Source organism: Danio aesculapii, chromosome 10 (genome assembly GCF_903798145.1).
Source record: "Danio aesculapii chromosome 10, fDanAes4.1, whole genome shotgun sequence".
NCBI classification, from domain to species: Eukaryota; Metazoa; Chordata; class Actinopteri; order Cypriniformes; family Danionidae; genus Danio; species Danio aesculapii.
Window position 1 is genome coordinate 37,478,311 of NC_079444.1, and position 19,934 is coordinate 37,498,244.

General features: G+C 39.1%; 1 protein-coding gene across 1 annotated transcript in view; it reads left to right on the forward strand.

The window, feature by feature from the left end:
* Positions 1-19,934, forward strand: part of msi2a (musashi RNA-binding protein 2a) — a 336,546-nt gene that overhangs the window by 267,387 nt on the left and 49,225 nt on the right. Inside the window, 2 exon segments of the mRNA XM_056467211.1 lie at positions 6,792-6,906; positions 11,235-11,309. Of these exon segments, the coding sequence (XP_056323186.1) occupies positions 6,792-6,906; positions 11,235-11,309 (190 nt within the window).

Here is a 19,934-nt window from a genome sequence, read left to right on the forward strand (position 1 = left end):
TGTCCACTGTCATATTGGAGTGATATAAACCCAACAAGTCTCTTTTTAAAAAATTTCCTGATGTTAAAATAGGACCTGAATCCTAGTGATTTTGAGCACAACCGCAACGTGACATAGGAGTGTGGTTTTCCCCGCCCACCGAATTGATTGACAGGATCCATGTTTCCATAATAACATGTACACACATGTCCACAGAACATTTTTTGCAAAAAAACTGGGATTAAAATATTTGTTACAACTCTCTGTGATTTTATAAATGTTTTTTAAACAGAGCATGTTTGTAATAAAGTAAAATCACTATCTAATTCCTAACCGCTATAATCACCACAGCCGTATGGTGTCAGTAAACGCTAGTGTGCGTGTGTGCGCGTACTGGAAACAGCATTTGTGTGTGACTCATTTCAGAAAGGCTTGAATAAACTCCACCACAATTACATCAAATAAACTTAAATATACTCTCTCTATCACTGACTGCTGTTTATCTGATGTAATGTATGATGAGAAGCAGAAACCCACATAGGAACAGTGGGCGGGGAGAAGCAGCTCACTTGCATTTAAAGCCACAGGCCACAAAAACAGCTACACTGTACTCAGACACCAAAATAGGCAAATTCTGGAGGCTATAATGAATGATCTGATGGGTATTCTGAGCTGAAACCTTACAGACACATTCTGGAGACTCCAAATGCTCATCTTACATCTTGTAAAAGGGGTAAAATAGGTCGCCTTTAAAGTCTTTTTTTAGTGGAGATGCTGACCAAATAATGCACAGTAAGATTATTACACATGCGTAAAATGAGCTAATTATTGAGGACAGAAATGTTGAGGATACATTTATATTCTGAATGTCGTCGAACCAAGTGTGTGTGTGTGTAGATGCTACAGTATAGTAATGAAACTGCTCACAGATGTTTGCAGTGATGATCAAAATGCTCCTTTTATGACTTTTACTCTTCAGCTGCCTTTAATGCGTATTGCTGCTTTTTGAACATAAAGCTTTTGAAGATGAGCACCTCTCATTGTCCCAGATTTAGGGTTTGAAGTTTGAGCTTGTGAATGGAGTCCTGGTTAAAACTGTTTGAGAGGGCCTGTTCCTACAACAGCAGTGTGTTTGTGTGTGTGTGTGTGTGTGCACAAATAATGGCCCATGATGTTTATCTCCTGGATGATGTCTGGTTAGAGGAGTGTTTGCCCTCCAGAATTACACCTGTTGAGATTGACATGCTGTACAACAGGCTGTCCACATCAATACATCTCTCTCTCTCTCTTTCTCTCTCTATCTCTATCTCTCTCTCTCTCTCTCTCTCTCTCTCTCTCTCTCTCTCTCTCTCTCTCTCTCTCTCTCTCTCTCTCTCTCTCTCTCTCTTTCTCTCTCTCTGTCATTTTTTATTCAAGCTAAATAAACATTCTAGGGCAGCATAGTGGTGCAGTGGGTAGCATGATCGCCTCACAGCAAGAAGGTCACTGGTTCAAGTCCCAGCTGGGTCAGTTGGCATTTCCGTGTGGAGTTTGCATGTTCTCCCCATGTTGGTGTGGGTTTCTTTCGGGTGCTCCGGTTTCCTCCACAGTCCAAAGACATGCGTTACAGGTAAATTGTATAAACTAAATTGTCTGTAGTGTATGTGTGTGAATGTAAGAGTGTATGGGTGTTTCCCACTGTTGGGTTGTAGCTGGAAGGTGCATAAAACATATGCTGGATAAGTTTGCAGTTCATTCCGCTGTGGAAACCCCTAATTAATCAACTGATTGAGCCGAAAATAAAATGAATGAATGAATGAACATTGTGCTTGGTAAACTTTGACAGTTGCACTGTTCAGTTCCACCAGGATTTTCTAGAATAATTGCTTGCTTTTCTCAAAATATGTGGCAAATTGTGGCATTGTATTGTAGTGAAAACTCCACAATAGTTCTAATTTGTTTGTAATTATTGTTAGTGACAGTTGTTGAATATTCTTGTGAATAATTACTGGTTTTAGTCCCACATTCACAAAGGCTTAGTAACACCATCTAACACAATCTGAATCTAATGTTTGTTTGGGTTTTTTTTTTGGCTCTCCAATTGAAATCTTACGCTAATAATTGACCATAAACAAAATGGACAAGCATTCATTGATTCATTTTCCTTCGGCTTAGTCCCGGATGGGGTCGCCACAGCGGAATGAACCACCAACTATTCCAGCACGTTTTACGCATCGTATACCATTCCAGCCACAACCCAGTACTGAGAAACACCCAGACACTAATTCACACACACACACACACACTCATAAACTATTGTCAATTTAGTTTATTCAGTTCACCTATTGCGCATGTCTTTGGACTGTGGGAACCTGGAGCACCCGGAGGAAACCCTCACCAACACGAGGAGAACATGCAAACTCCACACAGAAACGCCAGCTGACCCAACCAGGACTCGAACCAGCGATCTTCTTGCTGTGAGGTGACAATGCTAACCACTGAGCCACCGTGCCGCCCACAACAAAAAGGTTATCCCTTGCAATAATATCTAATAAAGGTCCAAACAAATGATTGAATCCTCACTTGAATCTTCTACATCAGCACTCTAGTGAATTGCTTTGTCAGTGAGCAGGGATTGACTGACCATACGCCGCAGCGGGACACTCGCTTTATATAGTATATGAGTGCTTTAAAATGGAAAAAGAATTCCAGCATGAGTCCTGTTTGATAGACAGATGGGGTAATATTTCAGATTTCACTGATCTCTCCCAATCAATGATTCATGACCTACACTTGTCTATTGCCTTTTCATTCTGTTCACTTCCAAAAGGCATGAAAGAAACGAGGCTGTACGAGACATCAGCAATGGGAGAAATCTTATCGCGAGTTGATCCTGGTGAAATATTGAAGGATTCACTGCTACTCTCAAACTACAGTAAATCAGTTTACAATAGATGGATATAAACGAGGATGCTAAAATCCAGTTTGGTTTGTAGCTTCAAGCATTAGTAAAGCACACTACATCTAGTTCTAGATCCAAAAACGCCAAAATACAACATAAAACAATGCATCTTCAGATCTTAAAATAATCCTTACTGTACATGCCACATTGCTACAGCTACATGAACGTTCAGGGTTTGAATGTGTTGTGAGGATGTTGTTGTGTATTCAATGTGAACTGGATCTCTGGTACAGTGTCTGGGTATTGTGGGCACTGTTGCCAACTATTTTCAATGAAAAGGCGCTAGGCTCTGCCCGAAACGTCGCTGAAAGTCGCTAGATTACGTCATACGTCAGTTTGCACGTTTCTGACATCATCACGTTCTACCGTTTCTGTTTGTTTAACAGCCTTTGGTTAATAAAGGGGTATTTATATTTGCACTATGCTTTATGTAAGCATGTCAATTTAACTGAATTTATTTCTGCTTAAATACAGTATATCAATATAGATGTGTTGTTAATTTGCAGTAATCTCTCAGACGTAATATACTCAGTTTAGAAACTGTCACTAAAATATCTGTGATTGGGAACAAGAAAAGAATAAACAGTCAAAATTAAATGTTAAAATAAAGGAGATGCAGATCGCTTTGACTGTACAAGGGAAATACCTCACACTGCCGGTGCTAAATCATTTGCCGTCTGTACGCAGAGGAGTGATCTGCTCTCAGGCTGCAGGTGGGAGAGACTGCTGTACGAGGACTGACTGGGCCGCCTGTCAGTGCTCTAAGGCGGGGGAGAGGGTGACGGCATCACCCGCAGCTCGTTGAGAAGAGTAGTAATGGTACAGTATGGACAAATGAGTCTATAAAAATATTCAGTAACGCACAAAAAAAAGTGACTAGATTTGTCGCCAGTCGCTTTTTTGAAAATTTGTCCAATGCTTGGTTTAATTGACAGGTCTTGCATTACCATTCGCCTTAAGAATGAAAGTCCACAGTCCACAATTACTTCCTGCTTTCATAAATTAAGGACATTCTTCTTTTACACAAACTTAAATAACACACGTTTTATACAGATAGAAAGATGGTATTATAGAAACATCCTAACTTGAGAAAACAAAAGAATCCTAAAAGCTGTCTCCACTGACTGTTGGTATGGTCTAGATAGGATACAGCTGCGTATATGCACATCAATATTGCATCAACTTTGTGACACTGTACAGAAGTGTTTACTGCGGCTCAGACTGATCAACATACTTTGAATTTAATTGAAAAGAACAGCATGAACATGTTTTGTAATATCTCCTTTTGTGCTCCATGGCAGACAGCAAGCAGATTGTTTGTTCAACATGCTGATTATAATAACAGCACCTTCTGATCAGTACGTAGTAATTGTAGATGCGTTTACATGTTATACGATCTCCCACGCTGCATGATCCGAGTGGAAACCTTTGTACATTTCATTAATTTAGACTGAACATTATAAATCCGTCACTGGCCCCGTCCAGAAATACCTCGTGTATTCAGAGCAGCACTGATGGCGCAGCTAGCAGAAATGTGAGCGTGTATAAGTCTGTCCTTCTGTCTGTGTGTGTGTGTGTTATTTTGTGTGTCCAGCTGTGCTGAGCAGCATCTGTGCAAGTCTCAGTGGGAGAGAATCTGCAGTTTGTGTGTATGTATGTGTGTTTTTTGAAAGGCCGAGCCACACACAGACACACACACAGATGGACGGGCCCTGGGCAGGCAGACGAGTCGATCAACACAGAGGACAGATTCAGCCAAGTGCAAATGCATCGTGTTCTTACCGTAGAGGCGCTGTCAGCAGACACGCACACACACACACTCTCTCTCTTGCTGTAAGCATGCAGATGCGCTTGGTAAATAGGATCCTCTGGCTGCTAGGCCTGTCAGGAGGAAAGTCTTCCCTCGTCTGACCCGGTTCTGCTCGTATCACCAGAGAGAGCAAGCGTCTGTGTGTTTGTTTGGGTTTGATGTTTTCTGCGTGTGTGTTTGTTTATTTCTCCCCTTTGCTAGAGATGTGTTGTCTTTCCTCTGCTGGATCTCTGGAGGAATATCCCTCTGTCTCTTAGGCGGGATTGCTGTCTGCTGTCCGCTCATGTGCTCAGCTCCACAGGTTCAAATGTCAATCAGAGAGTGAGGAACGTGAGGATGAGGAGAGGAGATCACAAACGCTCAGACTTTTAGCTGATTTCTTTTTTTGTGTGTGTGTGTGTTAACTTTGTTGACTGAAGAATGCTTTGGATACACAAACGCATGGCTGTTTGTTATGCCAATAATGTACACAAAACTCAAACTGACAGGGCTTGAAATGTGACTCAAGCTCTGTGCCAAAATTTCACATTTTTAGCTTTTATATTTACGCTCTATTGACTCCTCCAAACAATAGGTGGGCGAAGTTTATGAAATCTGTCAAGAATATGGACAAGAAAAAGCCACATTTCATCCAAAAATAATTTGATATATATATATATATATATATGTGTGTGTGATTTCTCAAGTTTTTGAAAAGTCCTAACAGTGCTGTGCATATTTGATCAGAAATGCAGTAAAAACATGTTGTTGATTATTAAAATTGTAATAATTTTTATTTTAATTTTGATTTTCTATGTATAACAAATCTGTGCATACAATTCAACATTCAGATCTTTTTTTGACTAACTGCATCTCTGTTTAATGTTTATCATCTTTTTGTTTTTTCATATTTATTTTGTGTTGTCAATTGTCACTTTATGTACACTGGAAGCTTCTGTAGCCAAAACAAATTCCTTGTGTGTGTGAAGCACACTTGGCAATACAACTGATTCTGATTCTGACATATTTGATTCCTCTGCGTAGCACTAATGGTACATGTACCACAGTTTGAGAACCACTGGTTTAGAGGATTGGCAAAGCAAGTGATTTTGCTGATCAATGTGCATCAATATGCAAACCATGATGGGAGCTGTGGTCTGTGAATGTTATATTTCTTTATAAATGCAGGAAATACATACTGTGTGTGTGTGTGTGTGTTCTTGTCATGTTTTTGTTTGATTTGTCTAACGTCACATGTATCCTTATGAATAAAGCAAGTTTATTATGATCAGTTCAGAAAATATTCTTTTGGATGTGCATATGCTGTATACTTTAATAATGTTAATGTGTTAATGTTAATACTTTAAACAGTTAATGTGTACTGTTAAAGGGTTAGTTCACTCAAAAATTAATGATGCACCTTTATGTCTTTCCGAACCCCTGAGACTTTCGTTCATTTTCAAACTAAGATTTTTGGATGAAGTTTGAGAGCTCAGGTCCTACATAGACATGCAAAGTCCAGAAAAGGACTTGGAAAAACTAACTCTTAAAGTACGAATGAAATCAAAACTAACCATATTGATATTATTAGCCCACATTGCTAGTTTTGTGGTGAACAATTGATCTGTACATGTTATTAGGAAAAAAATACTTTGCTCTTGTAATCTAAAATCTGAAAAGGCTCTTCCTGTTTGTTTTCAGTTACATTTCTCAGATTAGGTCTGTCTTGGGTATTGGGCGTGGCTAACATACTTAACCACGCCCCACCAACTTTCATTATTGACAACAAACAGAAATGGTGAGCAGGAGGTGCCGGTTATGTTGTAATACAGTAACTCTTCTAAAACCCCTTTCCTCGTCTTTCTGAATGAAATGCCTACTTTACTACATCCAATCAGCTTGCAGGAGAATAAAACAAGCCACGCCCACTGTTTTCTCATTTAATATTCCATTTCTCTAGGAACTGTGTAACAATACAAAAAAAGCATTCGCAGCTTCCGGTTCATGTGGACTTTAATGTCTTGCTTAATCTGAAATGTTAACACTTAGATTTTCTCTTCTTCTCTGTGCTTCTGTCTGCAGGTAGAATGTAAGAAGGCTCAACCAAAGGAGGTGATGTTTCCTCCAGGCACGAGGGGGAGGGCGAGAAGTCTTCCCTACACTATGGACGCCTTCATGCTGGGCATGGGCATGTTGAGTGAGTTTAACACACACACACACACACACACACACACGATCACTCACGCCCTCACTCACCGGTGCACTGAAGAACAACTCATGGGCGGGGCTTCTGACTACAATGTGTGATTGGCCGCTGGACCAGAGGCAAGCTTGCGGTGTTAGTCCAGTTAAGGTGCTGTGGGATTCGTCAGACCTGATGAGCAGATAAGCGTCTGTATTAATGGCTCAAATGAAGAGGAAAATGAGACTAATGTTGAGTGCAGCCATCTGCCTGACCTCTGCCTTCACTAATGACAGCAGAACACCTCAGCTGCACTCTTCATACACCACACACCCATGCCTCATCCTAATATCCGCTGATTGTTTATGTTGCTATGAGTGGTTGCTAAGGGAGCTTTGGTCAGTTCAGGTCAGGGCTGTGCTTTATCATAAATAAATTGATCAATCAGCACTATCCTTATTTCTCCCATTATCAGTTTATTCACTACGGATGAACTTAGAAAATGGTAATAAAATGTGATAAGAATTAAATATTCTAACTTTGATAGAAATGTTCCATACATAATGGATTACCACCAGGGTGCGAATTACAGGGGGGTTGGGGGGGTCTGACATCTCTAATTAATGCTTGATCCTCCCTGAAGGACATCAAAACTAGATGTATGGGGGGGGTCTGGCCTTTATTGTTAAGAAACAGTTTGTTCTGATCTGTATCTTTAAAAATATTAGGAATTAAAATAATAGATAACTTAAATATGCATTTGACCACCCCTATAATGGTTTATACCATTGTGAATGCATGTTTGCACCACAAATATTAATTCAACGGTTTAAAACTGTCAAATCTAAGTAAGTGTTCAGAAAACATGCTTGTAAAATAGGCATTGTACTGTAGGTGTTGGTGAAATTAGATGCGTAGTTTGTATTTTAATATATATTTGCTCGCACATGGAAGTAAAATAAGAAATATGTGCAGTCTCTTATGGTCATCCATTAATAGGTGCAGGAATCAGAACTGTTTATTTAACATCACAAACACCACTGAGAACCACTCAATATCCCTCAAAACACTGAGAACAAGTTTGATTAATAAATTAGATGTAATTAAATTAAATATATAAATTTGGTTCACTGAGGCATATTACCAAACATATCCGAAAAACCTGCCCCCACCCCTCCCCCCATCGTCAAAGTATAATTTGCACCCTGATTGCAACCAACGTTATGACAATATGTACACAACTAGCAGTACTATGTTGGGCATCAAAGTCCACCTGTAGTGGAACAGCTGAACGTTTTCCACACTCACAGCAGCAGTTCTTCACTTCCTGCTGATTTTTATGCACAGTATGAAGACTTTTTGGCTGTAATACTTAACAGTTTACTCAATTTTTTATTTTACTGTCAGTTTTGGTCAATGATAGTCAGTGAATATTAAACAGCAGGATATGATTTAAAATAGACATCAGACCAATTTGAGTCTTTATGAATAAATGGGTAACTAGACTTATGAATAAGGCTAAATATAATTATGACTTGGGGCAGCACGGTGTGGGTTTACTCCGGGTGTTCTGGTTTCCCCCAGCGTCTAAAGATATGCAGTATAAGTGAATTGAATTAATTAAATTGACCATAGTGAATGTGAGGGTGTATGGGTGTTTCACAGTACTGGGTTGCGGCAGGAAGGGCATCCGCTGTGTAAAACATATGCTGGAATAGTTGGCGGTTCATTCCGCTTTGGGGAGTTCTGAAATAGAGACTAAGCCAAATGAGAATGAATGAATAATCATGACTTCACTTTCTGCTGGTACTTCCTGCAGTCCACTGTATGAAGATTTTTGTGGTTTTATGTGTCACAGTTTATTTTGCTGTTCTCACTCACTCATAATCTTCAGTGCATCAGTTCCTTCAGCAGTGTCTTTTGCATTACACTGAACTGAACTTCAACAGTGATATTTAGGCCCAATCCCAATTCTACCCCTTAGCCCTTCCCCTTATCCATACCCCTCATTTTGCGCATTCCCGTGAAGGGGTAGGGGTGTCCCAATTCTCTTTAGCTTGAAAGCGTAGGGCTGAGGGAAAGGGCTAGATAGCCCTCAATCTGAGATTTTTACCGTGTTTTACAGCCATGCTTAAAAAAAAAAAAGATAAAATACAGAATGATAAATTTAGCTAACTATAATCCCTAATAATAACTCCTGTATAGCTGTCCCACAACATTCTGACACTCGATGACACTGGAATCCCCTGTCAGAAAAGTCTAGTAGCTGAGAATAAGCTTTCTACAGTGTCTGCTGTTATGTTAGTGTTGTTTTCGTGTGTTTATAGATGAATATGGCCACGGTGTAAATGCACAGTACAGTTACGAGCAAGGGGAATAAATACAGCAGTCACAATCGTCAATCTCATATGATGAAAGAGATCGCGGTGACATTTTGAAGTCTACACTCACACTCTGTTTTAAGGGGAAGGAGTACAAAAATAGAATTGATATTGGGCTTTATACTAAACTTTAATTTACTAGAACTACACCAGCATTCTACACTCCTCTCCTGTCTGCCTGAATGGCTTGAATGGCTGCTTTGAAATGCCATCTACATTGTAAAAAGCACTACAGAAATAAAGATGAATTGAATTGGTTAAATGAAAAATATTGTCCTGTACCAACTAGAAAAAAACTAAGTATGGCATCTGAATCATTTTTATTTGACAATTTTATGTACAGTAATTCTTTTAAAATATACTTTTTAATTTTCTATTTAACACACAAGTTACACACAGATCCCTCATACTGAACTTTTAACAAGGCGTGAACTTTCTGGAAGTTGTCTTGGATTACTGTGGAGGAGGGTGAAGAGAGAGAGAGAGAGAGAGAGAACAGGAGCGTGAAGCACTCATGTGAAAATATTAACTCTGCTCTTATCTAAATGAAACCGGAGTGAACAGGACGACCAGACAGAACTTTAGCGCAATTTGCATACAGAGAAAAAAAACCCAGCAGCAGATCAGGGCTCATTATTTAAGGAACTGTAAGTTTCTTATACGCCAAATCTCATTAAAGCTGCCGCATTCACGCTTTTGTTTACCGCAGCTAATCGTGTCATTTATCTTTATAGTCGGGCGGCGCGTGTATGTTTGCTGAGATTAATACACATTTGAGCTGCTGCCTGCTTCAGCTGCCGCAGATGTATAATTGATTCTAAAGTGAATCTGAGCTGTTGAGCCATAAAATAGGTATATTAGCCTGAACATTAATAATGCAAATCAGAGGCTGAGATAGCAGCCGCCAGGGGAGGACACAGCCTTTTTACCCATAATGCAGTGAGATACGGACAGGCCAGCTCAGCTCTTCTCTTGCCTCTTTTATTTCTTGTACATTTTTTCATGTCATCTGATTTTTCTCTGTTCTCTCATGTAGTCTTATGCTTTATATATGTATATACTATCAGGGGCGGACTTAACCAATAAGTGAGGTAAGCAGCTGCTTAGGGGGCCCCGATTAATGCCAAGAAGCCTATAATGATCATATAGCTCTTTTATAATTTTTCTATCATGTAAAATCTGTCTATAGCCATTAAGACATTATTAAGTAACATTATTACTTCTTTTTTTTTTTTTTAAACCAGGAGCCCTCATCAATAGTGAAACATTCCTTCCATGCTGGAATAGTCTCTTCTAATTTTTTGTTGTGTCTCCTGGAGAACGCTGCTTTTTTGGCCAGCTCCTGCACATGTTGCAGTGCAGTGTGGGGGAGATGTTGCTGAGCTCCTGCAGTCGTGTGAGCACATCCTCTGAGGAAGAACCCTTTTTTTAGCTGTGTATTCTCTGAGAGCTGTCAAAAGTGTTTTCAGTGCTGTCACCTGATATTGAGTGACTTGTGACAGCTTCTGCAAATCATAAGTGCACATATGCCAGCTCTACACACCACGCTGTGTTTGGACTGATTTCTCAAATCTGTGTGTCGTGATTTATTACCGAGCTCTGGCGACTGCTGTTTCACTTTTTCCTGTTATGGGAAAAACATGAAATTAATGCCACATGTAAAGCATCAAAGAGAAAACATGTGAAAATAAGGCCAAGAATAACACACATCAGTCTCTCTCTCTCTCAGCATCAGAGGAAAACAGATGGCGGTGAAATTCTTGATTTGAGCTGCTGATTTGTTTGAACACACTGTTGTGCTGTTCATCGTGGTCTTCAGACACACTCAACCCCACGTCTACAATTAATACTTCCTGGCTGATCCAGGTTAAGGGGTTACGTGTGATTTTACCCCATAGGGCAGAAAAGATCAGCAGAAACTTCACCAGTGTTGATGTTGTTTCTGTCTGTGTGTGTTTGCAGGTTATCCAAACATTGTGGCAACGTACGGTCGTGGATACACAGGATTCTCTCCTAGCTACAGTTACCAGTTTCCAGGTGAGCATCCGTCTGTCCATCCATCCATCCATCCATCCACCAGCTTACCACATATGATTATGCAAAGAGCCACGTATATCATTTTTATATTGTTAGCTTGTTGTTACCTGTACACATCTACAGCATTAGATATTGCAGTGTGAGTGTATGTGTGTTTGTTAGCGGCGTGAAGGTGAGCTCATTGCTCTGCTGCTGGCAGATATGTTTGTTGATATGAGTGCTGTGGAGGGACACCTGCCTGCTGATATCATGAGCACAGCTAATGGCTTTTTCTTCTGTGCCTCTGATGGATGTGTTGATGGACACTGCTCTTTCCTCAACATGTTTGTAGTGAACATTTGTAGTTTCACTGTATTGCTATTGTAGTTAAAAATGGCCATTTTTTTTCTTGTTCATTTTTAGTTAATAATACACAGCATGCATCAAAATAGATGTAGTGTGTGTGAGGCTTCGAGAAACGATGCTTTCTCTTTCTCACTGAGCCAGTAGTTCTTCAAATATTTCTATTCAGAACAGTAATAAATTATACTTGACGCGGTTGACTCATCCTGATCCATAAAAAGATACAAATACACACAAAACCACACACGCTGACAGCCTCATTCACATAAACACACACATTCGCTCACTCTCACACAAGCGTGCTGTGATCTGTGGTGAGCCTCAAACTCTTGCACAGTTACTCATCTTTATGTGACAGCACCTGACACACGAAATGCCATAAAATCATTCACTACAACATCTGTCTCTCTCTCTCGTGCTGTTTCTTTAGCACTGAGACTAGAAATGAACCCTGAAGAAGGACAGCAGTGGCGCACATACAGAGTTTGAAGTCTGTAATTCTTTCTAACACAAGTCAATCGGAATCCGTGAGATCATGAATGAGCCTCTGACAAACCCAGTGATCTCTCCGTCTCTGCTGTCATTATGGAAATCAACCATCTGTAAGGGCGCTTTTGGAGAGCTGTTGTGCCCCTATTCTTTTTTTAATGATCCGTCTTTGTATCATCTTGACTGTGCGCTGAATTTTGAGTCTAGGATTTGTTTTTCATGCACGCACGCACACTAACGAACACACAGATGCAATGCACATCTTTTGGCTATTTTTGTTGTTTCACAGAAGTACTGTTTGTGTGGCGCATCAAAAGAGAAAACCAAATGCACTTTCTGTTACTGTCAGGGACAATTAAAAAAAAAAATCTTGTTAAATCACATATAACATAGTTTTTACAGATAAACTATGGTGATGGTCAAAGATTAATTGTGATTAATCACATCCAAAATAATAGTTTGTTTTGACATGAAATATCTGTGTGTATTGTGTACATGATAAAACACATACAGAAAGAAAACTATACAAAACAATTGTTACATTGATATTTAAATTTATATATCATTTTTATCACATACAGCGGGGTAAATAAGTATTGAACACATCATTATTTTTCTTAGAAAACAGATTTCTAAAGGTGTCGTTGACTTGAAATTTTCCCCAGATGTTGGTAACAACCAAATAAATCCATATGCAAAGAAAACAAATCTGATTTGTTTATGAAATGACACAAGAAAAAGGATTGAACACATGAAGAACGGGCTGTGTAGAAAGGCAGTGTAAGCTCAGACAGCAGCTGAAATCTCTCAGTAGTTCTTCAGCAATCCTCTGCCCTTCCTCAGTGTTAATGAATATCAGCTGTCCAACATCTACATTAGGATGATGAAGATGAAACCAGGGTGGACATTTCAGCAAGACAATGATCCAAAACACAGTCATGGAAACTCTCAAATGCTATCAGAGAATGAAAATCAAGCTGTAGAATGGCCCAGCCAATCCCCTGACTTAAACCCAATAGAAAATACAAACTAAAGATCAGATTTGATAGTCGAGAGCCACAGAACCATCAAGATATTTACACTCTGTTAAAGTCTGTGAAAATCTTACACCTGAGCAATTCATGTGGCTTCATTCTCCATATGAGGTGTCATTATGCTACCATCATCAAAAAAGCCTTTTATATAAAGTATTTAATTCATTTCAGTAGTTCAGTACTTTCTCTGTCATTTCACACATATTTACATAACTCATTTTTGTGTGAAGTGAACGATTTGGTGTTGGGTTTTATATTTGTTTATATGGCACTTCCATATGTGTGTGTAATTCAAAAGGTCATAATCCACAGTCGTTAAATAATTATTTAATATGTCTTTATTTCTCATTCTTCTGAGATCTAAAACACAAACGTTTCGGCTCAATGCCTTTCTCACTTCACCCTCTTATTCCACAATCACTTTACATTATTAAATACTCAATAGTTAAAAACAATCCAACCTCATTTCATTGCGTATATAGCAAGTAACAACCTAAGGGATGCCTCCTCCACCTACAAAAACATGATCTCTATCCGAGAGAGCAAATTTGTTCAAAAACTCACATATAAATCATCGTCACTCACTCATTCATATATTGGCTTATTGATACAATGAAATCCCAAAAATCTGAGACATTAAAAATTCATTCTTGTCATGTATAATCATTATTTGCTTCATTATAAACTCAAAACTCATTATTCCTAATCTTGTTGGGTAAGCAACAGTACATTAAAGAAACACAGAGATTCAATTTTGCATTTATTCTGTTTGGGTTAAATGATTTAACTTTATAAATCCAGAACGCTTCTCTTTGTAATCATTTTTTATTTAGATTACCTCCTCTAGGTGACTCCTATACATTTTAGCTGTTGTGTGTGTATCACAAGCATAGCATTAACACTCAATGTTGACATTGTGGAGACAATTTTTATTTATTTTTTGCTCCCCTTGAGGTAATTGACTCATAAATCTCTTACAAATGTTTCCTGTGAGGGTTGAGTTTAGGGGTAGGGGGATAGAATATACAGTATAAAAGCATACTTCTATGGGGTGTCCCAATAAAGATAGCTGCAAAAGGATGGTGAATCAGAGTTCATCTATACTGTATATCTATAGAAAAAGAAGAGGGGGGTGGCATGTGACTTTGCTTTAGGGGCTCTTTGCCTCATTCTCATTATAAAAGCTGTTCAGATCTTCTCAAGTAACCCACAGATCTTTAAACCGAGCTCTGCTGTGCTGTGCTAGCAGTTGGTGTCCTCCAGTTATTTCCTGGCTGTCTTGAGTTGATACGTTTTTTTTAAATGCCTAAAGATGTTTCTTAAGTGTTTGGTGAAGGCCATTAAAATGCATAACAAATTAGAAGTGTTTACTCTGGTAATAATGAGGTGGCCTTGCTAATTAATACTAAGTGCTTCTAGCTAACAAGGCAAGCTGCTTGTTAAGAGGGTGGAGTCCTTCTCGCTCCTCCAGTGTCACCTGTCACCCACAGTCCTACTACATTTCTTTGAGGGATTTCACACAAATTCTCATGGAAAGCAGTCTTAGCTATATTTCACATTCAAAATCCTCACCTAAGGTCGACTAAAACCATCATCCTGTAAACACTTCCATTAGAAACAGGCCAAGCGCTTCGGCTTTTTTGTGCCCGAGCGAGGAATGATTTATTTTCGACAACAAAGTTCAGCCTGCTTGATCGCGTTCCAACACGAGAGCCGATCTGTGGAAGGACGTGGAGAGATGCTTTTGTTTTATGATTAGATGCGCCTCACCTCAATGACATCTGCTTCAGAGCGGTGTAACTATACTTCTCTTCATTACACACATGCTTACACATGTGATTCACAGTCCATATGTGTCCAAAACCCAACTAATGTTGCCTGAGATGAGACGCTGGTCTTATTGGAGTAGAGCGGTCACGGCCGCCCGTTAAATCTTCTCTCATTATGAAGCTGGCGGCTGACGTCTGAGGCTTTCGTGATGTCCAGGGATCTTTCTGGGAGATTTCCACTCCCACCTTTATCGTTAAGTGTAATGGCGTATGAAAGGGCTAAAAAAAGATTGAGCTCTTTAATCAGCCTGGCAAAATGACTTTTTGTCCCCTAATCACACGTCAGAGGACTCTCACGATGAAGATCCAGCACAGTAAATGGTTTCATTTTGGGCAAAACCGCTCAGGTATGAAGTGATCTTAGTTTAAACACACCTGCGCACTGAAAGCCATTCATAATGGTTCTGTGTGTGTGTGCGTGCGTTTTATATTGTTGTTTAGGAAGCATGTATGTGCTCTTGATATAGACACCACCTCTGCCAGAGGCTGCAGATTCCACCTTTGATATGGCATGAAAAGCTTGCGCAAAACTACAAACGCCGCATCATTTTTGATTTCAGACGGACAGCAGCAACAGGTCACTTGCAGCACAGATGAAAAGAGAGCCACGGCTGCGGCTTTTCCCAGCGCGTGTTATGACAGCTTTCATTGTTTTTATTTTCCTTTCAAAGTGGGCAATGAAGGAAAGATGAAGGCACAGATTTTGTCATTTCACAGATCCGTGTTGTTGATGGGACACAAACTGTGTGTGTGTGGGCTCCCATCAGATGTATTTATAGCCTCATTTCAGGACATTTCGGCAGCTGTTTCCTAAAGCAGAGTCTTTTGAAAAGGAAATCTTTCTCTCTGTGTAGCAACTATTAAAACGAGGCCACTGCTTAATAGTAAGGCACAGATTTAAGACCAATCTAATTCAGGCCAGCGCTGGCTGATTGCTGCAGCAGTGCATGTTCTTAAGACCTTGTGCAGGATTCTGTCATGATATCTTTTTTGTTGTACGATATATAACACCAAAATATATTGAGATAAATGATATTATTGTCATTTTAAGACCATTATATAATGCCAAAATGACAATATAATAGCATCACAATGCAAGTACACTCTTTCAAAGAACACATAATATTATATTCTTAAGAATATTTTATTTAATTGTAGTCATTTTAACCATTTAATAATGAGCCATTGGAATCAGAATGTGAAAGCACATATCCTAAATTAATAATAATAAATGTAAACTAAAAAGTTCAAGGTAGAAAGTAACAGAGCCTGCGATATCTGCTACCAGATCTATTTTCAGTTGTCAGACACCCACATGAAAATAAACTAGTAATTTATAGTAAATGCAGTGTTTTTTTTAACCACACTGACACATACTCCTCCAATAGAGATAGAGATGTTGCACAATCAGCTATAATGTTGCTAGAATTGGTTATGTATGGGTGATATATACTGCATTACCAAAAATGATAGAGGGCATGTCCATGTGTTGTGCCATATATTGATTATTATGACAGACCTACGATTCACACATTCATCCTCCTGCTTAACTGCTAAAAAATAACCATCTAAATGTAAGAAATATAGAAATGATTTAGGTAGATACAGACAAATTCAAAAGTCAAATATCTGCCAGTGCGGTAAGATCATTTTACTTGGAAATAATGTCTTAAAATAAGTATTATAACACTTATTTCGAGCAATATACTCTAATTGTTTTAAGAATATCTTGTTAATTGCAGTTTGTTTTCTAATTTTGTGTGAAAAGGCCTTAAAACTAGATTTTCTAAACAAGAGAAATCCTCTCATGTTCTGTCTTAAAATTACCCAAAGTGTTTAAACTTAAAACAAGATCATTGTACGAATGAAATCAGGATCACACATATTTGCATATTGTCCACCCATTTTTGTCTTTTTACTTGTTGCTTCTCAAAATAATGAAGCTTACTGCAACAAACGGAGTGAAACAGAATGTATTTTGTTGATATTAGTGGTAGATACACTCACCGGCCACTTTATTAGGTACACCTGTCCATCTGCTTGTTAATGCAGATTTCTAATCAGCCAATCACATGGCAGCAACATAATACATTTAGACATGGTCATGATCTCCTGCAGGTCAAACTGAGCATCAGAACGGGGACGAAAGGGGATTTAAGTGACTTTGAACGTGGCATGGTTGTTGGTGCCAGACGAGCTGGTGAACTGCTGATCTACTGGGATTTTCACGCACAACCATTTCTAGGGTTTACAGAGAACGGTCTGACAAAGAGGAAATATCCAGTGAGTGGCAGTTTTGTGGGCGCAAATGCCTTGTTGATGCCAGAGGTCAGAGGAAAATGGCCAGACTGGTTCGAGCTGATAGAAAGGCAACAGTAACTTAAATAACCACTCGTTACAACCGAGGTATGCAGAAGAGCATCTCTGAAAACACAAACACGTCCAACCTTGAGGCGGATAGGCTACAGCAGCAGACAACCACACTAAGTGCCACTCCTGTCAGCTAAGAACAGGAAACTGAGGCTACAATTGACACAGGCTCATCAAAATAGGACAATAGAAGATTGGAAAAATGTTGCCTGGTCTGATGAGTCTCGATTTCTGCTGTGACATTCGGATGGAGTCAGAATTTGCCATCAACAACATGAAAGCATGGATCCATCCTGCCTTGTATTAACGGTTCAGGCTGTTGGTGGTGGTGTAATGGTGTCGGGGATATTTTCTTGGCACACTTTGGGGCCATGAGTACCTATTAAGCATAGTGTCAACGCCACAGCCTACCTGAGTATTATTACTGACCATGTCCATCCCTTTATGACCACAGCGTACCTATCCTCTGATGGCTACTTCCAGCAGGATTATTTTAGCTAATATAAATCTTAAATATGCAAGGCTGGTCTTAAATGATGTCTCAGATTGTAATTAAGATAAATTTGTCATTAAAATACTTAACTTTACTTAACAAGAAAAACAAAAGATTAATAATGTTAGACAATCTGATCTGGCACAGTGTTGTATTCTTAACTTGGTCAATACGATTTCTTTGGCTAGAAATAAGATAAGTGTAGATGTTAAGGAGTTTTTGCAGTGTTCTTGTCCACCCTTCTGCTCTTTCAGAGTTGTAGACCCTTCTATGCTCCCTCTGGGTCCGTCCGTGTGTGTGTGTGTGTGTGTGTGTGTGTATATGTGTGTGGTTTTACGGTGCCCAGGGGCTGCTAGCAGACTCAGGGAGAGCACTGTGTCCTTGTGGCCTCTCAGCAGGGTGTTTGTCTCCCATCAGCCCATTCGCTGAAGCACATTCAAGTAACGCCATAAAACCGAATGCTAAATGTTGGCGTTATCTGCTCTGTAATGAAAAGCCCATGAAATTGATTTAATGCTGCAGCGCTTCTCTCAAGCAGCCTCTCACGGCGGAAACACAAAACAATGAGCCTCCGAGATCTAATAATTAACCCACCTAATCCGCCAGAGTTAATCTCTCGCAAGAACTTTGTTCCAGCGCTAACTTTGGTGCAGGGAGAGAAGCCGCCGGGGGACAGAAGATGCTGAGACGCAGCACCAATGACTTCGCTGAAGGACACTTGTGCTCAGCTACAGCGCAGGCAGGGACCCGTGACTGCCATTAGCATTAGCATTAGCATACTGATTTGTGTTTTGTGTAGAGATTAATGAGCTGAGGGAAAGAAACAGGAAATGACATGCGTAATTTAAACCAGAGAGACCACAGAGGGGTTTGGATTAGCTCTTACCATTCTTAATCTGGACTGTTTTATTTGTTACACTTTCTGAAGATGTTGCGCTCTATTGATAATACACATGATAGCATGTTCCTTCCTCATCACATTTTATTACATTTATTTTTATGGGTTTTGTTGAGTAGACAGTCAAAAGTATTATTATTTTTGTCTTCATTGTGATAGGATATTCAATACTTTACACAAAGTATTCTTCTTCTTGTTTTATTTTTCATTTCCAGTTTTGAGTAGCCATATACAGTACATATCAAAGTGTAGATGTATGAATATATACACACAGGTTATCAGTTTTTGAGTAGCCATACAGCATTCTGTCTCTTTTTTTTGTGCAGTGGATACCCTTCCAGATGCAACCCAACACTGGGAAACACCCATACACCCTTGCATTCACACACACATACACTACGGCCAATTTAGCTCATTCAATCCACATATAGCGCATGTCTTTGGACTATGGGGAAAACCGGAGCACCAACGCCAACATGGGGAGAACATGCAAACTTGAGAACATGCAAACACAGAAATGTCAAGTGACCCAGCCGGGGCTTAAACCAGCGCCCTTCTTGCTGTGAGGCGATCGTGCTACCCACTGCACCACCGTCATGCCCCAATTATTTATTTAGTATTTTTAAATTGAGCCAACATAGATCTTTGTCAAACATTCTCTTAATTTTATTTAAAAGTTGTTGTTTTTTTGTATTTTTATTTTTTTATAGTTTTTTATTATATCAATTTTTTCATTTATGTAGTTTTTAAATTAGTTTTTTTTCCATGAAAACTAATTAAAACTTAATCATTTTAATGTGTAGACGCATGGCAGATATGCTTTGCCTTTGCCCATTTGACATTCATGGCTTATTTGCAGGACCAGACAGAATCTGCTGACATTTTTTGCTATTTCTGTGCAGAATTTTGTTAAAAATCTGCAGATTTATGCGCAATTATTTTGTGAGTAACTAAAACCTTAATATATGAACTAAAAAGTGATGTCTTTTTAACTTGTATTCAATGTTTACAATGCAAATAGATCTTTATTTGGTAAACAAAGCAGGTCTCTCATATAAAATCTCTACTAAAAGACAGAAAATATTACTTTACACACTGTATTGTAAATAAATCATATGAACATTTTCATATTAGTCAATAATTATACTGAAATTCATTTTAAAACTGAAT